The 20018-nt window shown below is 41.4% G+C and overlaps 1 protein-coding gene and 1 long non-coding RNA gene across 3 annotated transcripts in view; one reads left to right on the top strand and one right to left on the bottom strand.

Annotated features, from left to right (window-relative positions):
- The window catches only part of gng12 (G protein subunit gamma 12), a 31224-nt gene extending 13377 nt beyond the window's left edge, over window positions 1-17847 (top strand). The window contains exons 2-3 of one of the 2 annotated variants that reach the window (XM_033028459.1): window positions 13346-13453; window positions 17203-17847. In XM_033028459.1, the coding sequence (XP_032884350.1) occupies window positions 13373-13453; window positions 17203-17328 (207 nt within the window). In that variant the 5' untranslated portion in view covers window positions 13346-13372 and the 3' untranslated portion in view covers window positions 17329-17847. Of the gene's footprint in view, window positions 1-13343; window positions 13454-17202 lie in introns of both variants that reach the window. The other variant, XM_033028458.1, reaches the window with a different exon arrangement.
- LOC116977735 lies at window positions 2270-19549 on the bottom strand. Its single transcript, XR_004413290.1, has 3 exons — window positions 18630-19549; window positions 7519-7523; window positions 2270-2312 (listed from the first exon to the last, which is right to left on the bottom strand). It is a non-coding gene; the product is annotated as an uncharacterized LOC116977735 (long non-coding RNA).
- Window positions 19550-20018: the final 469 nt, after the last annotated feature.

Below are 20018 nucleotides of genomic sequence, written 5' to 3'. Positions count from 1 at the left end.
CGATTTATTAAAACATGTCTGCCAATACTCAGTCAATGGGATGGCTGAAATTACTTCGCAGCCATCAACATGAGGAGGAATGCTTGATAGGCAGCACCTCATGTCAGCACCGATCACAAGCCTATTGCAATTACGTGCCTTCGTTTTCAGAGTTACCCTGGTTGAATATCCAGCTTCACAGCGATAGGTTGAGGAGGACTGGACCAATTGGGTCAGGGCCCTCTCTGAAAGGACAGGACAGTCTTTCACTTTCAGCCAAAATGTGGCGAGCTCGCCATGAAGTCACTCTTGAGCTGCGCATCTTCACGAATTCGGTAACATTCAACCTTTGCAGCCACGTCAGTATTGCTGATGGCACCGTCTTCAACGGAAAAGGGTCAGACGATCCACTCAGCACGAGAGCGGTCGTCCAGTCCGGGGAAGAAACGTTCGATGGCTTCACTAATTGCCTGAAGGTGGGTTGAGATCTCCTCGTGGAAGTGGCATTCAGCATCTGGCATAGCATCCAGGAGAGTCGTCATCTCAGGGAATATAGTCGTCTCACCGTCCTGGACTCTTCTCTAGTAAAGGTGAATCTTTTTCCTGAACGCTGTCACTTTGTTAAGAGCCATGTGTAGCATTGGAAGGTTTCCTTGCAGTGACAAGGTCAAGGAATTCACCTCGGCGAAGAAGTCAGCCAAGTAAGCTAACTTCATCACGAACAGTTCATCCTGCATCTTTTCATGAAGCTGATTCTCCTTCTCGGTACACCCCCTCTCCAAGAACATCGCTATTTCCTATCAAAGTTGAATCGCACGATTGAGAACTTTACCACGCGAAAGCCAGTGCACCTCTGTGGAATATCGGAACAGTGAAATCGGCGCCCATTTCTTCATACATCGCTTTGAAGATTCTTGAGTTTGTTGCGCTCCTTCCAATGGGGTTCACAATCTTCACCACATCTGAAAACACTTCTTGAAGACCAAGAGGGAGAGTCTTTATCGCTAAAGCATGGCGATGTATCATGCAGTGGGTGAAGGAGACATGGAGTGACATCCTTCACGAAGGCTTTGCAGCTGGATCTGCATCTGACCATGGAAGGTGCCCCATCGTACACACCCCGATAAGTCGTTCCCAGCCAAGCTCATGTTTGATGAGGAAGGCTTCTAGCATTCTGAATACATCTCCTCGAGTGGTAGTGGGACAATGGCTCTGAGAAAAGGTACTCCTCCTTCATGGCTTCTCCGTCGAGGTAACTAATGTAGACTTGCAGTTGGGAACATGAAGCAACATCTGTTGACTCGTCCAGTTGCAGTGAATACACTGGACTGCTCTTCACCACGCTCACTACTTGCAGCGAATATCATTACTCGTATCTGAGATTCGACTTTTGACTGTCATTCGAAAGGGAAATCTGCCTGAACTTGTTTGACTGCTGTTCCCCCAGCACCAACATCGCTGCTTCGAGAAGGCATGGCTTGATAAGCTTTTCACCGATGGTGTGAGGTTTCTTAGTCTGTGTGATTCGATAAGCAATCCGGTATGAAGCCTCCAGCGCTGTTTCATTTTGACGATGCAGTGACCCGTCGAATCGATGCGGGAACGTTTGAGTGCGGCTTCTTTTCGTTTGAAATAGTCCACGTCCTTCCCCGCCAGGTCGCTGTGACAAAACTCCAAATGGATCTTCAGTTTGCTGGGCTTCATGCTCTCGTGGCTCAAAACATTGGCACAGATAGCACATTGCGGCTTGACCACGGATTTTTGAACAATGCTTGTGAAGCCGAACTTGAGAAAGGCTTCACTATGCGTGGCAGACATAGTACACAACACACACAGTTTGTGTGCCTATACGTAATCACATATGTGAACAAAATACTGTGTGTGGTATGTACCTTTGTTAGGTTCCTACAAATGGGCTCAACAAATTGATGTTATGTATGACCCCCGGAAAAACCCCAAATGACTCCCATGGGGGTCACGACCCACCAGGTTAAGAACCACTGATTTAGAGTATTGCGTTCAGGTTTTTGTTACCCTGCCAGAGAGTGGATGTTATTAAGTTGGAAGGAGCGCAAAGAAGATACATGATGATGTTACCAGAACTCGACAGCCTGTGCTACAGGGAGAGGTTGGGGCAGGCTCGGACTTTATTCAGTGAAGCGCAGGAGGGTGAGGAGTGATATGATTGAGGTTTTATAAATCATGAGGGGAATAGAGTCTTTTACTCAGAGTAGGTTCCATGTAAATCTTTCCCCCCCCCCCCCCCCCCCCCCCCCCCCCTCACTTTAAACCTATAACCTCTGGTTCTTGATTCCCCTATTTTGGGTAAAAGGCTATGCATTAACCGTATCTTGTCCTCTCATAATCTTACATAGAAACATAGAAAATAGGTGCAGGAGTAGGCCATTCGGCCCTTCGAGCCTGCACCGCCATTCGATATGATCATGGCTGATCATCCAACTCAGTATCTCATCCCTGCCTTCTCTCCATACCCCCTGATCCCTTTAGCCACAAGGGCCACATCTAACTCCCTCTTAAATATAGCCAATGAACTGGCCTCAACTACCTTCTGTGGCAGAGAATTCCACAGATTCACCACTCTCTGTGTAAAAAATGATTTTCTCATTTTGGTACACATATCTATACCCCTAAATTGACAAACACATGCTGATTATCCCTATTTAGCCTATTGTCTTCCAAATGAGAGTAAATCCTATCCTGAAGTATCTTCTCCAATAACTTCCCTACGACTGACTATGATTTCCTGGATTATTTCTTCTTCCCCTCTTAACAAGAAACAACTGGCTGCTGGCCAGTCTTCCGGGACCTTGCCTGTGGCTAGAGAGGATGTACAGATCTTTGTCAATACCCCTGCAATCTCCCCTCTTGCCTTTCTCATTGGTCAGGGATAGATCCCATCAGGCTTTGTGGATTTATCCACCTTAATGTTTGAGACCCAACGCCATTACATACTTTATCTCAAACTGCTTTACATATTAGTATACTCACATTGACCTCACTATCCTTTATGTCCTTCTCCTTGGTGAATATATGTGCAAAGTTCTCAATTTCTACCTCTCCTTCCTTTCAATGAGATTCCCCAACATCCTTTTAAACTCCAGCAAGTACAGACCTTGACCCATCAAACGCTCCTCCCTCTGCAGGTCATTCTCATAAACCTCCTCTGGGTCCTCTCCAAAGCCAGCACTTCCGTCCCCGGATATGGGGTCCTAAGATGCCCGCAATATTCCAAATGTGGTCTGGCCAGCTCCTTCTAGAGCCTCAGCATTACATCCTTGTTATTAAATTATAGTCGTCTCAAAATGATTGCTTGCATTGTATTTGCGTTTCTTGCAACCGACTTTTTTTATTTTAAATGTTTTTAATTTTTATTTATTAGAAGCAAATGTAGAAAAATCGAACCAACGGCATATAAAATTATACAGTTATTGTACAGTTTCAAATTTAACTTTTTAGCTTTCAATTAGAAGAAAAGAAAGGAGAAAAAGTGAGATGTGCAAAGATAGAACCCCTAGACAAAGTAGTGTAGCCAAAGAGTGAAGGAATGAAAGAAGAGAGGAGTAGAAAAAAAATAAAAGGACAAAAAGAAAAAGAGAGAAAGTGGTGATATACCTGCCTCTCATCCCTCCCCACCTCACCAAACCCGTAATTAGATTTAAATCCAAAGTTGTGTTGCGCCATAATATCCTTGTAATAAATCAATGAATGGTGTCCATGTTTTGGAAAAATGATCTGGTTTTTCTGCCAAGACAAGTCCAATATTTTCAAGATGTAGTGTCTTGGACATATTTATAATCCACATCTTGAGTAGGGACTGATATAGGTTTTTTTGCCGTTATCAGGCCATAATTAAGGAAACGTCTTTGAAATAGTGATAGCTCAGAACAGGCTTCTGAAGTACCTAGAGTGATCAGTTCCGTGTTGGGATCCAATTTTATTTTTAGTGTTTTTGAAAAAATTTCAAAAATTCCTCTCCAGAAATTATGTAACTTTATACAAGAGGCAAAGGAATGGGTTATAGTTGCTTCCTGAAGAAGACATTTATCGTAAATAGGAGATACATTTGGAAAGATCTTATTCAGTTTAGACTTTGAATAATAGAGTCTGCAGTATTTTAAATTGAATTAACGAATGTCTAACATTAAGCGAACAGTTGTGTGTGTATATATATAGACGGTTTTCCTCCCATCTGTCTTAAAAAAATATTTAGGCCAAGCTCATCTTCCCAAGCTCTTCTAATTACTTCTGACGATGGGGTTTCTATATTTAAAAGGGTGTTATACAGATATGATATTAACTTGTTTGAATCCGAGTTTCTATTCATACATTCGTCTAGTGTGTCTGGCAACATAGATTGATAGTCTTGGTTATATGATTTCAGATAGTCTCATATTTGAAGATATCTAAAATATTGACTACCTTTCAGATGATATTTCGACTGTAATTCTTGAAATGAGAGAAGAGTTCCCATCTCATAAAGATCTCGGAGTTTTTAAATTCCTAATCTTTTCCAATGTGTGAAAGGTTTGTCTAAAATAGACGGCTTGAACGAAGGGTTGTTGGCAATTGGTGAGAGAAGAGATATATTTCTCAGTTTAAGGGACTTGTGTCCAGATTCGTAGGGTACTGTGGATAATCGGATTTTTCTCATAGTGTTTTCTTCAAATTTATTGGAGAGCGAAGAATCGCGCCTATATCGCGCCTATATTAAAAGGCGAGCAATCCTCTCTCTCCATTATTAACCATTTTACCTGTTGGCATGGGTTGTCCATCCAATAGATTACGTTTTTAATATTCGTTGCCCAATAATAGTATTAAAATAAAATTGGGGAGAGCCAGTCCACCAATTTCTTTGGGTTTACATAGATCTCTCCCCCTCTCCCGTTTAGTACGTTTGTTAGTATTTTATGTGATAATAATAGCTTTAATTATATAATTTGTTAGTGTATTATATCGTTACCATACGTTTAAATAGTTTTCAATGCTGAATAGTTCAAAGATCTTGAACGCTCTCCTCCTAAACACGAGGACCTTGAACAGTCTCCCCGCTTACATTCCAATCTATCTCTGATAAGTATGTCTAAGGTTGGCGGTGCGACCGACGTCGCAGCGGCCTCTGCAGTCCGTCTGTCTTTTTTTTATTTTATTGTCCTGTAGAGTGTAAAGTTTGTGGTGGGTTTTTGACTGTGTACGCGGGGGGGTGGGTGGGGGAAACTTTTAGATCTCTTCCCTGTACGGGGACCCGACCTTTTCCCTGTCGGGTCTCCGTTGCCGTTGGGGCCTAACACCGTGGAGCGGCCTCCAACCGGAACGACAGCTCAAGTCACAGAGCCTGCGGAGCTGCGGACCTACCATCGTGGAGCTGGCCAGCTACGGAGCGTGGAGAGCTGCGGTGGCTGGCTGCTGCAACCCGACTCCGGTGGATGGTGACACCGGGAGCTCGCGGGTCCTCGGTGGGAGACCGCTTTGCGGGGCACCGGCATCTTCTCCCGCTCGAATTGCGGGGTTGAGAGTGACCTGGAGCGGGCGGGGCCTTACATCGCCCGGCGCGGCTATAAATGGCCGCGGACTTGTTAGCGCCCGCCGGGGGCTCCAACACCGGGACCCGGAGCAGGGCCTTACATCGCCCGGCATGGCTTTAAGTGGCCGTGGGACTTGCTAGCGCCCGCCGGGGGCTTTGACTTTGACTTCGGGAGAGGAATGGAGAGCAGGGGAGAGACAAGACTTTGCCTTCCATCACAGTGAGGAGGAGATTCACTGTGATGGATGTTTGTGTAAATTGTGTTGGTGTGTGTCTTGGTTTTTTTCTTGTATGGCTGCAGAAACCAAATATCGTTTGAACTTCATGAACTTTTTTTTTTTTTTTTTTAAATGTATATTATTTTACTATTAACTGTACATATGTGTATTGGTTGTTGTGTTGTATTTTTTTTAACGGAGGAGAAGCAAATGGAATTTCGTTGCTCAGTTTTGTGCAATGACAATAAACATATTCTATTCTATTCTATGTGAGGTTCAAATGATATAAACCGTATTGTATTGTAGACTTTAACCGCCTGTGAACCTGTCAGCCATCTTTTTTGCTGGTTTTTATATATTTTTTTATATCAAAAAAACGATTATATCAGTCTACCCCTTATAGATACATATAAAAGGTGTAAGTTAAACACACGATTTAACAAACAGGTTCAGTGAAAGTTCGGTAGGCCATAGCCCTGCTAATCATACAGAGCTATGCCAATTATCTCTTATCTACTTATCCCTTTAAGTCCTTTTTAAAATCTTGCGTGTATTTAAATGCATCTTCTGGGTCGATAAAGAAACGCTCCGATCCTCCGTATGTGACCCATAATTTGGCAGGATACATTATTCCATATCTTAAGTCTGGGATGTCTCAGAATAACACGTGTCTTGGTGAAAAGTGCTCGCTTCTTGACAACCTCTGCTAGATAGTCTCTAAAGATTCTTATATTTTCTCCTTCAAACATCAGGGTTCCTGCGCTTTTCACTTTCTTCATGATATCTTCAAGAAATGATAGGTCGTGTAGTTTAAGAATAATTTGCCTTGGTGGGGCTCCAGCACCTGATCGGGCTCTCTGGACTCGATGTGCCTGATCAATTTTAGGTCTCTCTGGCAGATTAAATACCTGTTGAAGTAAGTTGGCAGTGAGGACCCGAGAATCTTTTCCACTTTCCTTCCCTTCCTTCACTCCAACAATTCTTAAGTTTTGACGTCTGGACCGAGCTTCAAGATCTAGGCATTTGTGGGTCATTCTGGATGTGGCCCTGAAACACGGTCTAGATCTTTCTTCAGTCTTTGTGTTGTGTCAGAGATGTCCATAGTGTAGCTTAGAGTTCTCTGATGGCGTCGTTTTTTGGGGGGTTTTTTAGGTGAGGAGAATGGGCTTCAACCTTTTGCTAATATCTTCTTCGACCCGTTTAATTTCTTCTTTCAAAACTGTGTTTACCTCTTCGAGGCGAACTTGTAGAATGTCAATTTTCCGCAAATGTCTTTATTCCCGACATCAAATTTTGTTTCTAGCTTTCCAAGCTTTTCAGTCCTTCAATTTCTCCAAAGTCTTTTGCCATAGCCCGTCTTAAAGTTTGTTCTTGTTCTTGTATTTGCTCTTCCATGGTAGAAATGTCCTTCTTCCTCAGATTCTCCCTCCGATTCTTCAGAAGTTTCTTTCTCTTGCTCTTGCAGAACCTGCAGTCGGGTTCTTTGGCTAGTCTGAGGTGGAGTCGGCAGAATCCGTTTATTCATTTAAAATACCGGTATCCAGTCGGTATACGTCGATTTCTGATGAAGTCACTTACGCGATGTCGGGCATCTGCCGGTAAGTATTTTCCATTCGGTCTGTTTTTCTTTCCAGGTATTTTAACGCGTTTTTCGGAGCGGAGCTAAAAGGAGCGCCTCTTACTGCTCCATGGCGCCACCGGAAGTCCCCTTACAGCCGACTTAACCTACAAATTAACTTTTTTTGACTCCTGTACCGGCACTCCCAAATTCCTTTGCACCTCTGCTTTCTGAATCCTGTCCACATTTAGAAAATAGTCTATGCCTTTATCCGTTCTACTGGTGCATGACTGCACACTTTGCCATGTTGTATTCCATTTGCCATTCATTTGCCCATTTTCCCAACCTGTCCAAGTCCTTCTGCGGACTCCCTGCTTCCTCAACGCTTCCTGCCCATCTTGATGTCATCCGCAAAGCCATCAATTTCATCATCCAGATCACTAACACATAACATGAAAAGTAGTGGACCCAGCACCGATCCCTGTGGAACATCGCTGACAGCTAAACAGAAGATGCTTCTAATTCCCATTTTTTTGCTGTCTGCCAGTCAGCCAATCTTCTATCCATGCTAATACCTCTAATACCATTGGCTCTTATCTTGTTTAGCAACCTCGGATGCAGCACCATGTTGAAGGGGTTTTTGGTCAAGGGGGAAAAAAATGAGCTCCAAATATCTAACCATATTTATAGTTGATGAATTGTACCAGATAAGCAAACCACATGAAAACAGGCTATGTTTTCATATATTATCTCTAATCAATTGCACAATTGTTCAGCAGCCTGAAGGCTTTTCTGTTGTTAAAAGTTAATCAATGTATATAGTGAACATATAGAAAATCGTGACCATTATTGAACCAAATTTGTTGTTTCCGATATTGCCAAGAATAGAAAAATGAATAGAGTAATATATAATAACATCTGTGGATATGCATGTTTACAGCCTTTTATGACATTAACCCTAGTTGTTACTTTTGATCATATTTTATGATATAATCTCGCTCAGAAATTATATTTGGCAAAATTTAATTACATCTTTGTTATCTCTCATATGCAAATTATAGTCCTTTTTGGCAGTCGTGCTTTTGTTTGCGTTGCAGAAGTACATGTTCATCAGCTGTACCTTTGAATATTTGCTCAGCTGATTATGTATTAATTTTGAACTGGTTTAAAAAGAAGAATCTGCCCAGAGATGATACACTCCCTCCTGCCCCACCCATTTTCTTTTCTTTGCTAACTTTTGTTTGTATTAAGTTCCACACCAGGCACCCGAAAACTTGTTAGTTTTCTTTCACGGATGAGCTGAAAATGATTCAAGATTCAAGAGAGTTTATTGTCACGTGTCCCTGATAGGACAATGAAATTCTTGCTTTGCTTTAGCACAACAGAACATAGTGGGCATTGACTACAAAACAAATCAGTATGTCCATATACCATTATATACGTATATACACACATGAATAAATAAACTGATAAAGTGCAAATACCAGATAATGGGCTATTAATGTTCAGAGTTTCGTCCGAGCCAAGTTTAATAGCCTGATGGCTGTGGGGAAGTAGCTATTCCTGAACCTGGTCATTGCAGTCTTCTACCAGAAGGTAGCAGGGAGATGAGTGTGTGGCCAGGATGGTGTGGGTCCTTGATGATACTGCCAGCCTTTTTGAGTCAGCGACTGCGATAGATCCCCTCGATGGAAGGGAGGTCAGAGCCGATGATGGACTGGGCAGTGTTCACTACTTTTTGTAGCCTTTTCCTCTCCAAGGCGCTCAAGTTGCCAAACCAAGCCACGATGCAACCGGTCAGCATGCTCTCTACTGTGCACCTGTAGAAGTTAGAGTTCTCCTTGACAAACTGACTCTCCGTAATCTTCTCAGGAAGTAGAGGCGCTGATGTGCTTTCTTAATAATTGCATCAGTGTTCTCGGACCAGGAAAGATCTTCAGAGATGTGCACGCCCAGGAATTTGAAGCTCTTGACCCTTTCAACCAACTCATTGATATAAACGGGACTGTGGGTTCCCATCATACTCCTTACAAAGTCCACAATCAGTTCCTTGGTTTTGCTGGTGTTGAGGGCCAGGTTATTGTGCTGGCACCATATGGACAGTCGCTCGATCTCTCTTCTATACTCTGACATCCCCAACAGTGATACGTCCCACAACAGTGGTGTCGTCAGCGAACTTGATGATGGAGTTCGCACTATGACCGACTATGCAGTCATGAGTATAGAGTGAGTACAGCAGGGGGCTGAGCTACAGCAGGGGGCTGAAACAATCCAAGAGCTGTTCAAGGCCAACACTTGACATGCCTGATTCACTCTCACACTCACACTGTCACTGTCACTCTCACACTCACACTCTCACACTCAGTCTCACACTCACTCTCTCTCATTCACTCACTCAGTTCTTGTGGGTTCCTCCCTTTACTGAACCCCACTGACTGCCAGTGTGCTGAGTGGGGGTCACAGCCATAGTGGGACTGGGGCAGTTCCAGGCTGGGGGACAGTCCTGCAAGGCATCTTCCAGTCGCTTTAATAGGAAATTTAATGAGACTGCAGCAGAGGTCCCAGGTTTTAAGGGCTCATGAACCTGCCTAATTAAAGGGTCAGGGCAGATCCTCTGGGTTCCCCCGTTTACTGAACCCCACTGACTGCCATAGTGGGGAGAGTGGGGGTAACGGCTATAGTGGGACTGGGGCAGTGCCAGGCTGGGTGACAGACCTGTAAGAGACCTGCCTTATTTCTGATGTAAATGTCACATCCTGACCAAGAATCGAATGCTCTTGATGTTTACTCGATGAGTATTCATTTTAAGCTACAATGAGCCTATATTTATGTTAGAGACCCCTCCCCCAATGGTTCCTTTGCAAATGTGGGCTATTACTTTTAACCTAAAATAACCCTAAAAGTGTTGCATTGTTTGAGTATCTGTAGTTTGTGTGTGTGTGTGTCTGAATATACCTGTCAAATGTGTATCTGTGGATGTAAGTATGGATGTATGTGTGAATGTATGTGTGTGTGCCTGCATTGAAGTGTGCGTACGGATGGATGTGTGTGTGGATGGGTGGGTGGACTGTCGCACTGTCATTCACCAGCACGCCATTATCATAAGTAATTCACTCATTGTTTAAATAATTTGACCAAATAAACAGTGAAATGATCGACGTTAAAATAAAACTTTATATAATCACTTATTTCCCCAATTTATTTGTTTACATTACATCTGATCTTCATCTGAATATTCTTCATCAGATTCCAAGTCTTTTGATAAGTTAGTTCAAGTTCAAGTGGAGGGTCAGGCAGAGGCTACAAAAAAAACATCTCATAGTCATTACGTCTGCATGGACTTCAATTCATAAAATTTCAACCTCTTCTTAATGTTAATGAGAATAACACTGTTACTACCATAGATAAATTAGTTCAAGTTCACATACAGCAATTCATTTCTACATAAACATCAGCCATTTCTGACAATTTCTCACTCCGATGGAAGCCTATAAAGTGCAGTCAATATTCCTCCGTTTTTCTCCCGTGGTCGGGGCCTGGAAACGGCCGCTATGGACGGCACTATGCACAGCCTTTCCACACACCCCCCCCCCCCGCGGAGATGATCCAAACACACTCCGCGACTCCGCATTCGCGAATCGGCCGCTTCTTAACGGAGACCGCAGCTTCACTATGTTAAGTACCTAGGCCCCGCGGTCGGAGCACTTTTACTCGGTAAGTGATCGCAGGCAGCTCCGAGATTAGATGTTAAAGACTTATTAGACTACAACAAGCTGGCATTAGTGGAAATGCTTCATTTACTTTGTTATGGATACATAGTTAGGCCCTCAACTTCGTGAATGATTGAGTGAATGAACAGCCTCCAAATCTAATTTTTCCACATTATAAAAGGGTGCAATTAAATTAATTAAAGTCCATACAGATTAATTTTCATAAATTCAAGACTTTAGATCTTACCTTTCAGTTCCAGTTGTTTCACTGGTTTCACTACTTGGCTGTCCTCATTGTGTTGCAGCACCTCAGCTGCGACTTTGCTTTCAAGGCTTTGTTCCACTTCTATTCACTTAGCTGCACATTCTTCAGACTTCTTAATGCTTTTCTCACTAAATTTAATTACCCTGCTGCAAGTTTCCACGACATGTATTGCGCAGAACAACAAAGAACCTTCATCGGAATCTCCAGTAAAACAGGCATCAGTAGAGTACTCACAGCCATGATGTGTGCTCCCTGCCTAGCTAGCCTGAAACAAAGCGCGTTATTGGCCAACCGGCGTCCGACTCAATGTTAAATGTGCTTTGATTGGACTAAAAATACCTGAAAATGTTCAGTTTTTTCTCTAATTTAATAGAAAATGTGCAAGTTTTGTTCTTGACGAGTTTCAGGGATGATTTATATAATATTTTTACGCAATATGTGAAAATTTCATGTAGTTCGGTGAGTTGGGTCACCAAAACTGCACAAAAAAGCTCCTCGGCCCACAGCCTAGAGAGAGAGAGAGAGAGAGAGGTGAGTCACAGCTACTGATGGCAATTTGTAAATAATACTTGGATCCTTGGAACAAAAAATTAAAATATTTTTATGAATTACAATTTAATTGACAGAGACTCCAAAGGAGAACAAAGTCTAAGCATCAGCATCCTTGCTTATGAATTCAGGGGCATTTGCTTCATGAAGGAGTCGAGCAGACTAAGCAAACCAAAATGTATAAAAATGGGCTTTATTAAAATCTGACTGTGCACTTTAACCACCTGTGATTTTTTTCTATTACAAATCTCAAATTGTGGAGTACAGAGGCAAATAAATAAATGATGGGTCTTTGTCCCAAACATCATGGAGGGTGCTGTAAGTAATCTGAAAAGACGGCACAGTGGTGCAGTTGGTAAAGCTGCCGCATCATAGCACCAGAGATCCAGGTTTGATCCAGACCTCAGGTGCTATGTGTGTGGAGTTTGCACGTTCTCTCTGTGATCATGTGGGTTTCCCCCGGGTGCTCTGGTTTCCTCCCACATCTCAACGACATGCGCGTTCAGGTTAATTGGCTTCTGCATATTGTTTCGAGTGTGTAGGGAGTGGATGAGTAAGTGAGATAACAGAATTAGTGTAGGATTGATAGTTGGCGTGGACGGTGGGCCGAAGGGCCTGTTTCCATGCTGTATCTCTAAAGTAAATTAAATTTAAGTAAACCAATCTGGGATTCTAAAGTTAATCATCCAGTTTTGCTCTGGGTAGGATTAACTGACTGCACAACACAGGAAAACAAATGTCTGACTTGGAATATTTTTTCACTCGTTGCACACGTTAAATATTAATTTTGCCTTCTTGAATATTCTTTGGTCCCAGGACAAAACCCCCCATAACTCTACTGGTCACCCACCTCCAGCCTGATTATTGTCCTTGTACTACTACCTCAATCAGTAAGCCAGTTCTGAATACATATGGCCACCGAGACCCGGGTGTGATCCTCACTACAGGAATTGTGTGTAGGGAGTTTGTATGTTCTCCCTGTAACCGCATGAGTTTTCTCCGGGTGCTCGGAACCTCTGCGCCAGGTCGAATCTGCTCCCTGCAGCCGGGGTTCTGGAACGCCAGCCCAGCTTGAGCTGCGGATCCATTCCTATATTCAACTTTGTGGGCCGCTATCTTGGATCCCTGGGGGCCTATGTGGACCGTTCTGATACCGTTGGACTCCTCTCGGATATCGTGGCCTCTGTTGGTCCAGCAAAACGTTTAATTCAGAAAGGCTCTGGAACCAAGGGTGCCAGAAAATCAATGGTGGACCAGTAAACTGAATCTGCAAGACAATTTAAGCGTTTTTAATATATTCTATCAATATTGTTATATCCATTGGAATTCAACCACTTTTTAATTTGATACAGGTGTTATGAAAATAAACACTGTATGCCTTTCAACCACAAAATTAAAAATTCTGAATAATGTTGGTTTAATTTTCAGCTTGTTTATTTTTGCAAGATTTAATTTGTGTTTCTAATAGTTCGTTATGATTTTACTTTCTCACTTTATATACCACTGTATCTCTTTTTGTTGCAGATATTGGCTTTGAAAATACCATAAAAAATGGCTAGCACAAACAACATAGCACAAGCAACGAGGACAGTTCAGCAGCTTAAAAAAGAGTCCAATATTGAAAGGATAAAGGTAAGTAATTAGAACTTTCAGACCAAACTTGTAATTGCTGTAAATGCAAATTCGCGTCTTTTAAGTTTGGTTATTTTGAAACAAATGAAACGGATGTAATAAATTGCGGCATTCCAATTGAAGAGCAAGTTAGATGTTTGAACACGCCTCCCAAGAACATTGTTCACATTTGAACTGCATATTCTATTAGATTGCAGGTTTCACAAAAATGTTAAGGATCTGGGCCATTGAGCTAATAATTTTATTATGCCTTGCTTGGCAAACTAATGCACAGTGTAATTTGCTAAAATAGCGGCTCTTTTGTTTTAGATACAGTATATTTATTCATCATTTTATGCAAACATTGACCTTTCCATCCCCAGTTATGCCACCATTGTCCCATTGATCTAAATGTCCACTTTTAAGTGAATTTGGACAATGAACATCAGAAAATTGATCTGCCTTATATAGCATCTCAGTTAAACCCAGCTCTCACTGCTTTGTCCCCTCGGGAAGGAGGCAATGAAACAATCAGCTGCATCAATGAATAGCTAATAACAGTATCTGGGAATAAAAAACATTTGGATTCCAGAATTCTATTTGATTTAAAGGCTGTGCTGTGGCATTGTTAAGACATGCATCTTTTTCTCCATCTGTATATTTGCTGTTGAAAGTAATAATAAAAATCAGCCAGAGTTCACCTCTAAAAGGAATCTGTTATTTTATGAGTTAGAGGAATTGGTGTTCTGTGGCTACAGCAATTAACAACTTGCAAATAATAATAACAGTGGTGCCAGACAAGTAGTGTACTCGGTGTTGTGGAGGCAATAATTAGAGTTACAGGTCTGAAATTTACATCTATTTTGTGGTAAATTTAGCATAATAATGACATGGTGATTTATAAGTGAAGAAATTACAATTCCTGTCATCAGGCCAATGAAAGATCACGGCATGAGTTCCCTTGCCCTTTCTGACATTGGCCTCACAATTCAGTGTCAATCTTGTCCTTGTGAGTTTCCTGCTAAAATTGTGTTAAAGTGAGATTAAATATGCTAAATGGACCTTTAAAAACCCCCAAAAAACTCTTCTATTAAGATCTTTTATTGCTTTGCAGCTTTTCTGACAGACATATCTCCATTTCACAAATTCTCTCCTTGGGTAGTCTTTCATTTGACATGATATTCCTTTTATTCTGGGGCTCCTTCGGAAACATTGCCACATACTTTTACATTATCGCTCTTCTAAAATGACTCATTTTTAAGGAAAATTTAAAAAAATATTGAATTGAAAGTTCATGTCGTGTAACTCTAGATCATATTCCATGTTCATAATTGGTCAAAATATTACATAACACAATCTGCAAGGAATAGAACAGAGAACAGTACAGCAGAGGAACAAGCCATTCAGCCCACAATATTTGTGCTGAACATGACACCTAGATGAATTGATCTCATCTGCCTCTACGTTATCCATATCCCTCCATTCCCTGCACTTCCATGTGCCTACCTAAAAGCCTCCTAAATGCCACTATCGTATCTGCCTCCACTCCCATTCCTGGCCAAACATGGGATTTCTCTGGGTGCTCCAGTTTCCTGCCACACTCCAAAGATGTGTAGGTTAATTGGCTTTGGTATAATTGTAAATTGTCCGTCGTGCATAGGATAGTGCTAATATACGGGCTGATCGCTGATTGGCACGGACTGTTTCCACGCTATATCTCTAAAGCCCAAAGTCTAAAACAATCCAAGTCTATCCAACCTCTCCCTGTAGCTGAAATCCTGCAATCCAGGCGGCATTCTGGTAATAAGCTTCCAAAAGATACAATTTAGAAAAAATAATTGCATGGGAACCTCTGAGGACTATGCATTTTGCCAAAAATAAATTTCAGATGCAGACTAACCTGTTTTTCATTTCCAACATTACATGCTTAATTGGCCATCAATGATAACTGTTGTTTTAAAGGATCAGGCAGCATCTCTGGAGAAAAGGATTAGATAGATGGTGTTTCAGGTTGGAACCTTTCTTCAGATTCCGGTATTTTGTGTCTTATCCTTAGCATAAACATCTGCTTCCTGCACTTTTTTAAAATGTACTTAAAATATTATTTTTCATTTTAAGGTTTTTTTCAGCCAACCAGGAATAATTATAGACGCAAGGGACTGCAGAAAATAAGACACAAAGTGTTGTTGTCACTTAGCGGGTCAGGCAGCATTTCAAAAGAATATGGATAGGCAATGTTTCTGGTCGGAGCCCTTCTTCGGACTTATTGTAGTGGGTGGTGGGAAGGGGATGGAAATTAGGTGTGGGTGGGACAAAGTATGGCAAGTGATAAGTTGATACAGGCAAGGGGACCTTTAGTTGGACAATGGCCAGAGATGAAAAGACAATAAGGGTTAAGGATGGAATAGGCACAAAATGGGAAGCCAGAAAGGGATAGGGAGAAATGGGTGCACATCATCTAGGTGAGGCACATGGAAGAGGGGGGGGGGGGGGGGTGGAAGGGGCAGGGTGGGCTAGTTACCTACAATTGGAGAATACAATGCTCATTAGATTGTAGGCCTCCCAAGTGTGATGTGATGTGCTGTTCCTTTATTTTGCATGTGGCCTCACTCTGCCAATGGAGGAGGCCTGGTACATAAAGGTCAGTATGGGAACGGGAGGGTTAAATTAGTTAGTAACTAGAAGATCCAGCAGGCTTTGGCAGACTGAGTGGAGGTGTTCAGCGAAATGGTCGACTAATGTACACTACGGGGCACTGACTACAGTAGATGAGGTTTTAGGTGCATATGAACCTCTGCCTCACCTGGAAGGACAGCTGTTGTCCCTGGATGGATGTGCGGGAGGAGTTATAGGAACAGGTTTACATCTCCAGCGGTTGCTGGGGAAAGTACCAGGGGAATGGTTGTGAATGGATGAGTGAACCCTGGAGTTGTGGAGGGAGCGGTGACTGCGGACGGCTGAAATGGGTGCAGGTTGCGAAGATGTCTGTAGTGGGATCTTGTTGAAGGTGGCATAAATGTCGGAGAATGGTGTGTTGGATGTGCTGGCTGGTGGGCTGAGGGTAAAGACCACGCAAACTCTATCCTTGTTCCGTCTGCGGGGGAGATGTAGGTGAGCGATCCATCTACAACTGTAGGAGGGAAACCAGGTTTACTAAAGAAAGAGGACACCTCAGATGTCCTAAACTGAAAAGCCTCATCTTGGGAACAGATGCGGCAGAGATGGTAAATTGAGAGTGGAGGATGGTGTCTTTGGACGAGGCAGGGTCGGAGGAAGTGCAGTCCAAATAACGGAGGGAGTTGATAGATTTGTAATGAACATCAGTTGGTAGTCTGTCCCTTGTGATGATGAGACAGATCGACAGGGAAGAGAGGTGTCAGAAATAGTCCAAGTGAATTTGCGGGCAGGGTGGAAGTCAATGATAAAGTTAATGAAAGCACCAAGTTCTGCACAGCTACAGTAGTCAGCCCTGATGCAGTTGTCGATGTAGTGAAGAAACAATTGGGGTATGGTGCCAGTGTACATTTGGAACAAAGACTTTGATGTAACCAACAAAAGACAGGCATAGCGGCAGTCCCTATGAGTGCCCATGGCTACTCCTTTAAATTAAGATTAAGATTGTTATCATCCTAAATATCATTATAACCGCAGAGTGGATTGGTCCATTCCAAGCACAGTCTACACAGAATCAATGTTGTTCTTTAAAGGAATAATTCTAGCAGATTGAAATGTGAAAAGTCTTGCACTTCTCAGATTTTATTTTGTTACAGGTCTCAAAGGCTTCAGCAGATCTTGTGCGCTACTGTGAAGAACACGCCAAAAACGACCCTCTGCTCATGGGCATCCCAACCTCTGAAAACCCTTTCAAAGACAAGAAGCCTTGCATTATATTATAGTCACAACTTGTGCGTTCGACCTTTTTTAAAACTGACCAATAATAGAACATGTTAATGATGCTATCTTTATGCCCTCTGGTATTCACGAAAATGCAATTTAAATATTTTCCATGTTAAATTGTTCACTCTTTTTGCCCATTTCAGAAAATAGAATAGGGAACATCTTGTGAATTCAAACCAAAAGGGTATGTTTAAAAAAATTCTATCTCAATAGAGTAATGAAGATTGAATAATGAAGATAAATAACAAATTATATGTCTTTATATTTACTGTTTCCTATATTCATGCAAAAGTATGCAGTTTTTAAACTTACAGATGTATTTGTGTATACTTAACTGAGACCAACATTGTAATTATTAATTTTGAAATGGATCTTTTCCAGTTCATTATTATGCCAAATTTTGTCTAAAGTGCTATATCTTCCCATCACCTCTGATTTGTATGCCTCTGTCTGCCTTGTTCTTCACCTTGCCATAGATTGCAGATTATTCTCTTGCCTCAGCCTGACTCTTTGAAACTTCCTACACAAATCCTCCTCCCGTAAACACTGCCTTAAACTCATGGTTTTATGATCTCTCAATTTTCCATAGATAGGACAATATCACCTTAATTGTTCAGATCCATCAGATAAACCACTGATTAAGATTTCCACAAACTAAATATCATAAAAGCAGCAGTGGTTTGGTCCATTCCAAGCAGAGTATACATGTTGTTTGTTTCTATATTCAATGTCTGAAATGTAGGTGTAGTATGTATGGAACATTTTTGTCAAAGACAATAACAAAACAAAGAATGTGTTGTGATCTTGTTTGACTAGTACAGCAAGTAAGTTGTCCATTTTAATAATTGAAAATTGTAAAACCATGCAGTAATGTAGTAAGATTACAAATGTCCAGTTTGAGATAAGATTAATCCTTTAACTGGACTAATTTATGTAAGGAAAAATATTTGCAAACCAGTCAATCTTACCTTTTGCATTTTAGTCATAGATCGTAATACAACATGTAAACAGGCCCTTTGGTCCAATTGCCCATGCCGACCAAGATGCCCCATCTAGACTAGTCCCACCTGCCCGCGTTTGGCCCATATCCCTCTAACCCTTTCCTATCTAACCCGGCAAATATCTTTTAAATGCTGTTATGAATCTGCCTCAACTACCTCTTCTGGCAGCTCGTTTCATATACCTACTGCGCTCTGAATGAAAAAGTTACCCCTTGGGTTCCTATTAAATTTAGCCCCTCTCATCTTAAACCTATGTCCTCTGGTTCTTGATTCCCTTACCCTGGGCATTCCCAGTTGACTGCATCACTTTAGTACATTTGCATATTAATTTGATGAACTAGGATCTTTGTTCATTGGTTGCATTCTTCTTGTGGTCACTCTGCATCATCTGTATCTGAATTTGGAAATTGGCAGCATTATTTACATTTCTAATATCCAAAGAATTTTGAGTATGCAGTATTAACCATGACATTACTTTAGTTCAATGTAAAAGCAAAATACCAATTTTTAAAAGTACTTGCCAAAATGATTATATAATATCGCATGTGATTTGTTGATGTGCAGATAATTCATCTTACTGAGATGACTGCACCATCCATTAAGTTGCTCACGTATAACTTTGCTTGTCCACAATGTAGAATGACTGCTTATTTTAACAAAGAGCTCCCAGTCTTTGGTTATTTTGAATTTCAGGAGTTAGACCTTGATATTTCTGATATTAATTCTGTTTGTAGTAACCTTCAAAAACTTTTAACCTAGTTTTAAGTCTACCATCTAATTTCTTAAAAGTCGATTTTGACAGCATTAACACCAGAAGAGCCTCATTATGTGCCATCTTATGATCTTCTGTAATTACAACTGAAAACAATTTTTACAGCACCATTTGAACTTTTGTCAGCATCTACAAAATAATGGCCAAGATTTCAATTCATTTATGCATCTTGAAAAATAACAAAGCTACCCAATTAGAATGTCAAATATATTTGCTGATCTATTTATTGCAGCATTGCTTTAGGGATTTATTTTGTTTAATAATTCAGCTTTCCTCGATGATAAACTCTCACTTATACATTCAACCCCCCTTTTTCACTTGCGTGTGATACTTAAGTGGTTATTTTCAATATAATACTAAATGTTAGTTTTTGAGAGGTTTTCTGCTGATTGCCCATAATGCAATTTATTATAAAAGAGACACAAAATGCTGGAGTAGCTCAACGGGTCAGGCAGCATCCCTGGAGAACATGGATAGGTGAAGTTTGGGTCTGGACCTTTCTTGTTCTACAAGCAGTTTATTATAGTCTTTAAGACCCATGTCTTGAAATGGGTCATTCTGCTGAGTTGCTAAGTTTAGGTTACTCCCAATAGCCAAGTATTTTCTAACTTAATTACCTAACATCCCAGTTGGAGATCACCTAATGGAATCTTTGGTGATATCCTTCAGCACTTCGTGCCATAATATGTCAGTTTTAGTTTTGTTCTAAAACAAAATTGCGGGAGATATCTTGAAACACCAATGGTGCTGTGAAATGGAAGACTAGCATGGTGAAATGCCACAAATATTTACTATGACAATGCCAATAAGTTTAGTTTTTCCTTAATGTGCCTTTTTTGTTCGCACTATTTTTGAGATTAAGATTAAACAACAGACTTGAGTTTTATTTATACTTTCAATAGACTTCCAGCTCTTG

Source organism: Amblyraja radiata, chromosome 10 (genome assembly GCF_010909765.2).
Source record: "Amblyraja radiata isolate CabotCenter1 chromosome 10, sAmbRad1.1.pri, whole genome shotgun sequence".
NCBI lineage: Eukaryota > Metazoa > Chordata > Chondrichthyes > Rajiformes > Rajidae > Amblyraja > Amblyraja radiata.
This window is presented reverse-complemented; position numbering and strand designations above follow the sequence as displayed.